Below are 11,225 nucleotides of genomic sequence, written 5' to 3' on the forward strand. Positions count from 1 at the left end.
TAGTCACAGTTAAACAAAACAATCCTAATCCAATCTAATCTAATCTAATCAATTCCATCGCTCCTGAGAATTTTTACACACCATCCGCTTTGCCTCGCCTTTTCCTTTTCCAAGTTTTTATTATTAATTATTTCTTTTGGAAACAAGTGATAAAATATTAGAAAAAGATGATGGGCCCCAGTTGCCATCCACTGACATTACAAGACATAGAAACATGAATCAATAGAAAAAATAACCGATGAAGAAGAAAGAAGAAACCAAAGCAATAGCAAAGGGCCAAGAGACAATATGGGGCCCACACTTGGTTCCCTACCCAATCATCAATCGTTGGTCCCACATCGTGTCTCATTGTTTCATGAGATGTCCATAAACTAATCATTGTTACGAGGTCCCACTCCCAATGCCCCCACGCTTTTTGATAGTTTATTTATTCTTTTATTGAAATTCTTAGCTAGCTGTGTATTTTAATTTGTATGTTAGATAGATAAATAATTAATATATATATATTTTATTAATTTTAAATTAATTAATTATTTTATAATATAAAATATGTATTTACTTATTATTTTTTATTTATGATGGTTTATAAATATAGTATATAAAATTTATCTTATTAAATTAAATTTCTAATTGGTTTCATTTTGTTGTTTTATATTTAATATTATTAATTCCAGTACTTAAAATATATTACTTATTGACATAATGTAACATATTAAAATATATAAAATATAAAAGTAATAAAATATAAAAGTAGAATATTTGAGATATGTCATTTTTATGTTGAGTATAGGAGATATCTTCTTTATAACTTATTAAATATTCTATAAACTAAAGAAACAAAATTAAAAGTTTTTATTTATCTTTTTATTAATATGTCAGTAAAGATATTAGAGATGGATAAACTTTCAAGTTTGTAAATCTTATATACAAATGAGATTAATTTTAGCTGCGTGCGTGTGTAGCGTGCGGCTCTCTGTTGTCTGACCTGCATGATTCTGACACCTTACAAAAGCTTCGCCACGGCAACTCTCTTCTATTCAACACCTCGTGCAGAATTATTATTATTATTATTATATTTTCTCGAGGAATGTACCAAACAAATAACATAAGCGAAAGAAAATTGTGTCCGAGAAAATAAAATTAAGGTTTCTTTATTTTGGATGAAGATCAACCCAAAAAGTAAAAAAGTGCACATAAAAATTATTGATCCTTACCCTCTGTTATGAGCAAAGCTTTTTTGCTAATTTTCATGAGAATTCATATTTCTAAACTCAAAAAGAAAGAAACAGGAAATTTGATGACTTACAATTTTAAAAATAATCAAAATGAAACTGAAAATCTGCATTGCCAACAACTGTATATATTGAAGGATAAATGCATTAATTATTACATTATTATGCTATTTATTAAAAGAATTCTTTTAACTCAAACATAATTTTTATGCAATATAAATTCCTCAATGTCATTTTACATAATTTTATCTTTAATTATCTGAATTTATTATATAGTATGATAGTTTTATCTTTTAATTATCTGGAGTTATTATATAGTATGAGAAAGTTCACAATATTCCACTTATTCCTAAACCAAAAAGATTATCAGCTAAATAAAAATAATATATATTGAATTATTGGGGTTTAATAAATTTGCATCTCCAATTAAACAACCTCTAGCATTATGCCTATCTGCAAGAGAATCTGAATAGAAACAATCTGTATGGAGCTAACTGAGCATGGTGTTTAATTTATAATTAAAAGTCAAAATTGATCGAATAAAAATTTACTCTATCAAATGACATTGTATGAGATGTTATCTGTTTTAATTTCAATTAGATTATATAAGATATTATTTATTTTGATTTTGTCTAGCTTTATGTTGTTATCTTTTCGTTGAGTTTGAAAACTTTTTAAAAGGTGATTCATCTCGAAATTTGTCTAAATTCAGTAGTTTAATTTTGGAGTTCTTGCACATTTCAAAAAAAATTTCTTTTAGAAGTTTTACAATTTGACATCCAAACAATTAAAAAGTACCAACTTTTATATATAAATTACCAACTATCTATCTCTTGCATTTTGATTCATTCATACATCCTCAATATCTTAGAGATTTGTCATAGAAGCTTGCCCGAAAGCCACTCCTTATCTAGACATTCTATTTTTGCCATTTTCTATTCGCTTTTTGTTTTCGTCAGAATGCTTTGAGGCAGGTTGTTATATGTTTGTCAGCTTCTATTTGATTTATTTTTGAACCACATATCTATTAAAGTGTTTATATTATTATATTATTTATAATAATTATAAATCAAATTATATGAGATATTATTCGCTCTAGCTCCCACTAGTTTTTCGGTTTTTTCTTCTTGGCGAAATTGAGAATTTCTCTAAAAATCATCCATTCTAAAAATTTTCTAAATCCAACACGTCCAACTTTGGAACTTTTACAAGTAGACAACCAAATAACCACAAGACATTTTATGTAATTAGTTTTAAATCTTTACGTGTATGCTATCAGGTGTTCTCTTTCAATGTGTAAATCGATTTGTCTATGCGCTCCATTATTTCAAAAGCTTGCCATTCTAAGAAAAAGTTACTTCTTTTTCGGACATCTTCTTATCTATTATCTATTTTTCTTCCGTATTAGACTGTTTATCGTAGACTAAATTGACACACACAAAAAAAAAAAAAAAAACCTTCAAGGAGACTTATTGTCAATCATATTTTTCTAAAGGAGTCAACAATTTTTTTTTGTGTGAAAATTATAGATTTCTAGCCTTTATCTTTTTTTTTTTTTTTTAAAAAAGAAGAAGTTAAATATGTAATTTGAAATTTAAGACCCTCTTTCCAAAATAAAAGCAAGAAAAATCAGTAACACGTATTTATATTTTTCCGTAAGTTCAATAATCACGACATCAATGTGATAATCATCAATTATGAACTCCAAGGACCTCTTCGGTTGCTTTATTGACTAATAAGTAATTAATAAAGCATATTATTCTTAAACTGATGGCGCATGTCTCAGACTAATAGCAATTATAAAAAATGTCTTGTATTAACTGATATAAGTGTAATTACATGTCATAATTTTCAATTTTTAATTTAGAAACTGTAGCTTTTATAAAAAAAATTAATTAAAGTATTTTAGGGAAAAGAAAGATAAAAACTAATGGTGTTAATTAACAAAAATCTAAACTCTTACTTCATAAGTAAATTAAAAGTGAACTGTCAAATTTGGAGAGAGAAAATATTGTTAATCAATGGTTATTGATTGATGGTCCTCCAATTTAAATTATGTGAAGAAGTGTTTCACTTAATTAGTATTATAATTAATGAATTGTTACAAGACCATATTTTACTTTTTATGATTTATCCTAATAGATTTTCCATTTATTCTCTAAACTTAGATGTCAACTTGTATCCGATTAAGACAACTCCAAAACATGGTGACGCAAAAATGAATCGACTTACCAAACAACATGTTGGTGTTATTCTTTCTAAATAATTTTTATCACTCTTTTGACAAAAAAAAAAAAAAAAAGTATGTATAGATATCACTTCATCTGGAATTGAAAAAGGAGGAAAAAATAAATGCAATTAAATTTTGAAGAGATAAAGAAAAAGGAGATGCTTTCTCTTTTAATACAATTATTGAGAAAAAAATGAAAGAGACATGACATTAATTTTTCTTATAATATAATTATTATATTGATTTGATAAATTATTAATGATGTGGAATGCCACAAAGAATGGTAGTAGGTAAAGTATGGTATGGTTTTCATTGGGTTGAGATTTCTTCCCACTATATTTGTTCTATGTTTCCTGGAAATCACAAAATATTACATATGAAAACTTTACATGATTTTGGGAAAAGATATTAAATAAAATTAGTATATAGTGAGAAGAAAAGAAAAAGAATTACCATTTCAAAAGTTCCACTATAAAGAAGAGAATTGCATCATCAAATAGGAAAAGAACATGACTGCAAGTTGCATCATGAAAGATCAAGAATATCCTTTGTGTTGAATTATTTCTAAAACTAAAACCTAAGTGGGATGTCAAGAAAAAATCCTGTTCTTGGTTGGTTGTAATTAAATTGCTGGTTTCGACCAAACAATGTCTAAGGGGGACATGCAATAATTAGGATGCAATCTTTTGATAGATTTTCATGTATCATTTTCTTCACGCATTTTTTTTTTAAATCTAATTAATTTTAAATTTTATTATTCCTGCTAAATGAGTTATTATATTTGATAGTTAATTTCAATTATTCTTTTTATATAATGTTTGATTTATTAGACTTAAGCTTGTGGTGCTAAATGTTAAGTAAGGTAATATATTAAAATATATAATTTTTCAAAGAGAAAAGTAGAAGTGAGGGTATAATTAAGATTGTTGGTAGAAAGAATAACATCAAAATATAAATAGTTTGAGAGGGAGTAACATATTTTCATTTCACATTGATTTTTATTGTTCAACTAATTCACTCTTAATACGTACCATCTAATTATAACTTAGTATGACCAAACTGGAAGTTGCTTTTATATATTTATTTCTTATATGAAAAAAATAATAATAAATTAACATATTATACTGTTAATTTAATTTATTTTAGCTGAATTTAGCTAATGGTCAAACCCTATTACACATTTCTAATGCCATTTTGACTGGTTTAAGAAAATACAGCATCCTTGAATCTTGACCATCTTGTGTCAACCTCAATAATAATTAATTCTTATTGGTAAGTATCCAAAAAACAAAAAAAGAAAAGAAAAGAAAATTTCTCTACAAAATCCTATCAAATCAGTTGAGTCCACCATAAATGTTTCTGTGAAATATTAAATATGTGTTTGGGCAATGACATAAATATGCCCCAACCGTTCCTCCATCCTCTTCACCTAAAACATATGTATTCCTCGTATTGCATCTCCATACCCTTGAGATGCAATACAGGACCACATTTAATTTGATTATTCAATGAAACAAATTTTCCTTTATTTTTCCCTGAAAGAAAATGTCTATTTTCTCAGAAACATCACACTATAACTACACGAATATTATTTTAAAAAAATCGTTGCATGTTAAATATATAGCTATTTATTATGATGTGAATAATTGCAGATAATGGAGGAAAATCAACATGCATATCTAGAGTTTAGATTAAACTTCAAAGTAATGGGAAGCAAATTGTTAGTAATTGCATGTAGTCTCAAACCCTAAGATGAATTTTTAAATTTCATCAATTTTGATATCTAGACAGTAATGAGATTTCTATAAAGGTCATTAAGATTCAAATCCTCGTTCATAATTAAAAGAAAAAAAAAACAGACTACCAATTCAAATCCAACTAATTTAACCTAAAGCCAACCCCTTGAGCAAGCAAATTGACCAAATACCAAGTTTTGATAAATGTTGGAACTTTCAGGAGTCAAATTTGCCACAATTATGTTGAAATTCAACGGTCTAAGACCATTTTCTTCCACCTTTTCCTTCTCTCTAGTTTTAATATGCAAAACTATAATTCGTATTACATTCACACACACTTGTAATTAAATAAGTTTTCTATTGTCAAATGTTTTGAACACAAAATATAATTGCTTATCTCAACAACACTAAGACAATTCAACTATATTAGAAGTGAGTAATGAAGGGCTAGGGTGAAGACCACTCCAGAGACACCGATTAAGTACATATAGTGATGGATTAATAACTCTTGATTAACAGCAAAATGGATTACACTACATTAAATATGTATATGTATATATATAAAGAAAAAAGGAGTTGCACAGAGGAAAAGAGCTACTATATGGTACATAATAAATGGGTCTTGTCCCCATATACTCTGATAATTTGTAACTTACCAATAATGGTTTTTTCTCCGTCTTTAACATTAAATGCAAGCAAGCGTTACAATTCCTTATTTTGTTCCTGCTATAGCTAACAGGTGAAATAGCATTAAATTCTCTTAAAACACAGATAACTTACTACAATTAGGTCACTGCATTTTGCACCTTAACTTTCCCATCTTGACCCCCACCTGATCACGAGTCAACAACTAATGGCCCAGATTTAATCATAAGTGGGAATGTGCATGAAGGGTAATGAAAATGAGATGCAGTCTGTATCTGCAGATATTAATATTTCCCCGAGAGTCCCCAGTCTAGGCTTCCAATCATTTCAAAAGCTGACCTTTGAACCGACAACCATACTCACTGTGCTCTTTTCTCTTGCCCACTGCCGGTTATTCTCCTACACTCACATCTTCTAATCAGCCTATACACGTGTCGTAAATCAGATGGGTCATACCCTTTGACTTGACGACCACAGTCAAAACCCTAGCCCAAGAAAACAAACAAAACCCATCTTTCATTTTTCTTTGTATTTTTTTCCCTTTTCTTCTGCTATTATTTATTTGACCTTTATAGCTCACCTCCTTTTTTTTTTTTTTTTTTAGGTTACAAAGCTTACCCTTATTTTTCCTCCTCCGTTTCATATTCTTCTTTGTCTCTCATTTGTCTCCTTCCCTTTCTTTTTTCTTTTAATTACTTTACCCCTTTTCCCTTCTACAAAATCAGCCTTTTTTCTTTTATCTTCTTCTTCTTCTTCTTTCTTGTACTTAGTTTGATAGCTGTAACTTTCATCTTTATATGATGGCTATTTCTCCCAGTAGCTCTTCTAGCCTGGAGTTGACTATATCCATGCCTGGCTTTGCTTCTTCTCCTTCTGTTCCTTCTTATGGTAAGCCACAACCCAAATCTGCTCTCTTTCTCTCTCTCATATCTTTGCTCTAATCCTTTCTATTTTAAGGGATCAATCTTCTTATGACTATTCCTTGATTATTACATATCCTGCTCAATTTTATTTTTCTTGCGCATACATGTATGTATATATACACCTTTATTGTTGTTTTCTTTGCATGGCTATTATATGGGTATTCTTCTGTTTTGATTTTTTTTTTTCTTTCTTTTTTCCCCTTTTCTTGTGTGATCATGTTGATTATGAAAATAGGTGAAGGAGTTAAAGATTTGGACATAAACCAACTACCGGCAGGAGTAGCAGAAGAAGAATGGATCACCGCTGGAATAGAAGATGAAGAGGAAAGTAATATTAACGGAGGTCCTCCTCGTAAAAAGCTCCGTCTTTCCAAAGAGCAATCTCGCCTTCTTGAAGAAAGTTTCAGGCAACACCATACTTTAAACCCAGTAATTAAACCACATACCCACCTCAAAAATCATCTCTCTTTTTTATGTTATTATTCTTTTCATTTGAGCTCTTTCTTCGAACTCGACACTTTACAGCTAATACGAGACCATTTACATACATATATACATTAAAAAGAAAAACAAAGAAAGAAAGAAAAAGACTTTTCTGAGTTTAATTTTGGTGATTGCAGAGGCAGAAAGAAGCATTGGCTATGCAGTTGAAGTTGAGGCCTAGACAAGTTGAGGTGTGGTTTCAAAACCGTAGGGCCAGGTACTACTGTACAAAAATCCTTAGATATAAGCATAGATATTGCTCAGTGGCACTAAATGTTCATGATCCTCTCTGATATAACTTTGTTGGTAGTTAGGATTAAAAAGGTGACTGCAAGTAGCTAGGATAGATATCAAAGTTGACAGAATATCATAAAAGTTTTAAGTATATATCTATATCTATATAGATAATCTGAATCAGATTCTACCCGTATGTGTATATATATAATATCGTACCTTCATAAAAAGTAGAAAATGATCTTTCTCTATATTAGCTATGTTTCCTATGGATATTTTGTTTAGAATAAAAAGTACCCATTATTGGTTATATCATAAAGATATATATGCTTTGGTCATTTTCATGGCGAAGGAAAGAAAAAGAATTAGGCACCACAGACATCTGCTAGCTTTAAAGAGTCTTCTCTTTTCTATTTTTCCTTTGGGGTGGGGGGTCATTTTCATGTTGAAGAGTAAAAGAAGTCAGAACTGAAATCTAAATTGTTCAAACATGCTGGTAGATTAAATAAGGAGTAAGATGCTAACATGAAATTGAGTTTATTTGAATTTTAATTTGTGTTAGTTACTTGGAATTTGCAAGTTTAATAGGTGAATTTAGTAAGAGAATGTCGGTTGGTAATTTGGATTAATTTCAATTCCACAAAGACGCAAGAAATATATTAACCAATTCTTTCGTAATCAGTTTGTGTAGATGTTACTCTTTCGAGAAAAAAGAAGTACATGGAACGAATATAGAAACTTGTTGTAGTTCATGTAATTAATGCCAAGATATGTAGGAAACATGACATGTCAAACAGGGAAGTAAGATATACGAAAACATAAGGTTTTTGTTTGAGTTCTTTGCCATAACGTAAGGAAAAATAAGTTTCACAAAGAGGACACGTGAGGGAGGGACAGATGGCTCAGAAAATAAGTGAGGAATTAATAACGAGGTTAGTTCATGAGCTCACCTTTTGGTTAGCCAATTTAATTATGGCTGTCTAAATATCAAGCTAATGATATCACACAACATTAACTGTTCGTAAAAGATGGAATGCTTTGGTATATTAAGACGCATGTGTTTCTTCTTCTTATTCTTCTTTTTCTTGGCCTCGTGTGCTAGTCAGATCATACCTCTAATAAGTGTTACTTTGACTCATTATTAATTCTTTGGACTCGCTAGCCCAGTGCATTTTCATATGTTATTACTAATTATTACATGTAACATATTACATTAATTATGGAAAGAAATCTTGATTGTCATGTTATTAATCATTCAAAAGTATGATACATACCATAACTGTAACGGGAGTTGCAGTTTTTGGACTTTGAATTGGCATTTAAGCTGAACAAGGAAAACCCTAAAAATATTCAAGGTGGAAAATGCTTTTTTGTTCTCTTTTCTTTTTATTTTTTTGTTGAGGTGGTTTTATGGCATGCCAGATAATATAAAGAACAGATATTGACTAAATTTGCATTAAATGCAGTTATATGAATATATATTTGAATATGAAATGTGTAACCTAGCTAGCTATATCCTCCCACCCCAAACGAAGAGGTGGGGGCAAGGCTATAACGTATGCACTTAATTAATTATGGCTACCAACATATATCTCTATGGTAGCAATCATTTGTGCTTTGAAAGGAAAGCTACAAACTTTATCATTGTTTCCATTATTTACATATAGCTCTGGTGTTTTTTTTTTTTTTTTTAATAAAAAAAACATGCGTGTACATTTTCAATTTCTTTTTAATTACAGGAACATGTATTAATAGTTTATGATGAAAATGAAAATGATATAACAGGAGCAAGCTTAAGCAGACAGAGATGGAATGCGAGTATTTAAAGAGGTGGTTTGGATCATTGACGGAGCAAAACAGAAGGCTACAAAGGGAAGTAGAGGAGCTTAGGGCAATGAAAGTGGGTCCACCAACTGTATTATCACCTCACAGTTGTGAACCTCTTCCAGCATCAACTCTCACTATGTGTCCACGGTGTGAACGTGTGACAACCACCACCAACACCAGCACTAACACCGCCGCAGCCTTCGACAAGGGCCCCACCAGAACCGCCACCCCTGCCACCACCCCTACAACCGCAGTCGCCACCTTGTCCTCTAAAGTTGGGACACCAACCCTCCAATCTCGTCAATCTTCCGCAGCTTGTTAGTCTTTGTGGTCACCGATTGATTAATTTACTTTGAAAGAAGAAAAGAAAAGAAAATAGATGAAGGAATGTTCATAGTAGTTTACACATAAAGGGACCATAAAAAGAAAAAAAAAAAAAAAGGAAAAAAGTGTACGTAATGCACGAGATAGGTACTATATACATACATGTAGTATATAGTACCAAATCTGCATATGGATTATTTAATTTTACTTGTTGGCATTTTCTTGCTTTCCGAAATTATTTCATTTATTGGTTCAGCTACGTTTGTTTAAGTGGCTAGGCGGTTAGGAATATTGAATAAATTGAACAATTAATTACTCTGAACTAACTGAGCACTTAATTAAACAGAAGAAAATTTGTGCTGTTTTTGGTCGACATTTATCCAGGGATTTATTTTCCTTGCAAATGAATTCTTATATTTGATATGTTAAATAATAACTATTTAAAGAGAGATAGTTGAAATTTATTAAAAAATATATTTTTCTATTTGGAAATGAATTCTTATGCTTGATATGTTAAATAATAATTGTAGACTTCAATTTAAATGAAACGAATGTTGTGTTTTGGAATAAATTTAGAATTCAATTAAATATTTATTTAGTTAAAAATTTATATAGAGCGGGAGGAAAAAAATAAAATAATAAGATTAATAGTGTTATAAAATATATTAACTTACTAATATTGAAAGTCATCTATAAATTCTATATAACTTACTAGAATTTAATTTAATTATAGTTAACTTTATAAATTTAATTAATTATTATAACCAAATATATAAATTTTAGATTTATAAATAAATTTAATAAAAAATTATAATATCTATTCCAACTAAGTAGAAAGATAGTGACATTTTCTAATTAGATTGGGCTCCACAATGTGAATGCAAATGGAGAAAAAAAGAGGTTAAATATGGAACGAGGAAATGGTCTTCTTAACTTAAACTACAAGTTCACCTTGTTATTACAGACTTTGTGGAATTCAACCCTACAAATATACATAAGTATTAGGGCAAAGTCAAAGAAGCTATGTAGCTCTACTTTAATATCAATGGGCAATCACTTCTCAATTGTTTTGGTATATTTAGAGTCTATATAATAGTTTGCCATAAATGTACCTAAATTCATATTTGCACATGAAATTAATTTTGAGTGTGTTGGCCGAGGCACTACTGAAAGAGACCACCAGAATCGAGTGGTTTCTATCAGTAAATTCCAATTCTGAAGTCCCTTTTGATTAGTCGAGTGGTTTCTCTTAATCTTGATATAGACGCTTTGTTTTTCCTAATCCATCTCTTAATCTTGATAAGGATCATTTCTATTAATTTTTCTATTTCTGGATTCGAGAGACATTGATTTACATGATGTTCGAGAACCAATTGATTAGTTGTTAATTCAGAAAAGGAGATTTTCAAACTGGAGTGTGGATTAATTCATCTAATTTGTTGAGTGCATTATGATGAATTAACTTATTTAGATATGAGCAACTAAATTAGCAATATTTCAAAATCAGTGATTGGTCCACGCACTAAATTTACAGCCCAATTATTTTGTGCTGCCCATTGTCACTAAAAATGGCCTGTAGCAATTTAAGGGC

General features: G+C 29.8%; 1 protein-coding gene across 1 annotated transcript; it reads left to right on the plus strand.

Annotated features, from left to right (window-relative positions):
* The first annotated feature begins 6,464 nt into the window (after window positions 1-6,464).
* LOC8258190 (homeobox-leucine zipper protein HOX3) lies at window positions 6,465-10,013 on the plus strand. Its single transcript, XM_002525973.4, has 4 exons — window positions 6,465-6,731; window positions 7,002-7,195; window positions 7,387-7,466; window positions 9,269-10,013. Exons 1-4 carry the CDS (start codon window positions 6,641-6,643, stop codon window positions 9,630-9,632), a joined length of 729 nt encoding a protein of 242 aa, XP_002526019.3. The 5' UTR covers window positions 6,465-6,640; the 3' UTR covers window positions 9,633-10,013.
* The last annotated feature ends 1,212 nt before the right edge of the window (window positions 10,014-11,225 follow it).

The sequence above is a fragment of the Ricinus communis genome, chromosome 5 (genome assembly GCF_019578655.1).
Source record: "Ricinus communis isolate WT05 ecotype wild-type chromosome 5, ASM1957865v1, whole genome shotgun sequence".
In the NCBI taxonomy this organism is placed as follows: domain Eukaryota; kingdom Viridiplantae; phylum Streptophyta; class Magnoliopsida; order Malpighiales; family Euphorbiaceae; genus Ricinus; species Ricinus communis.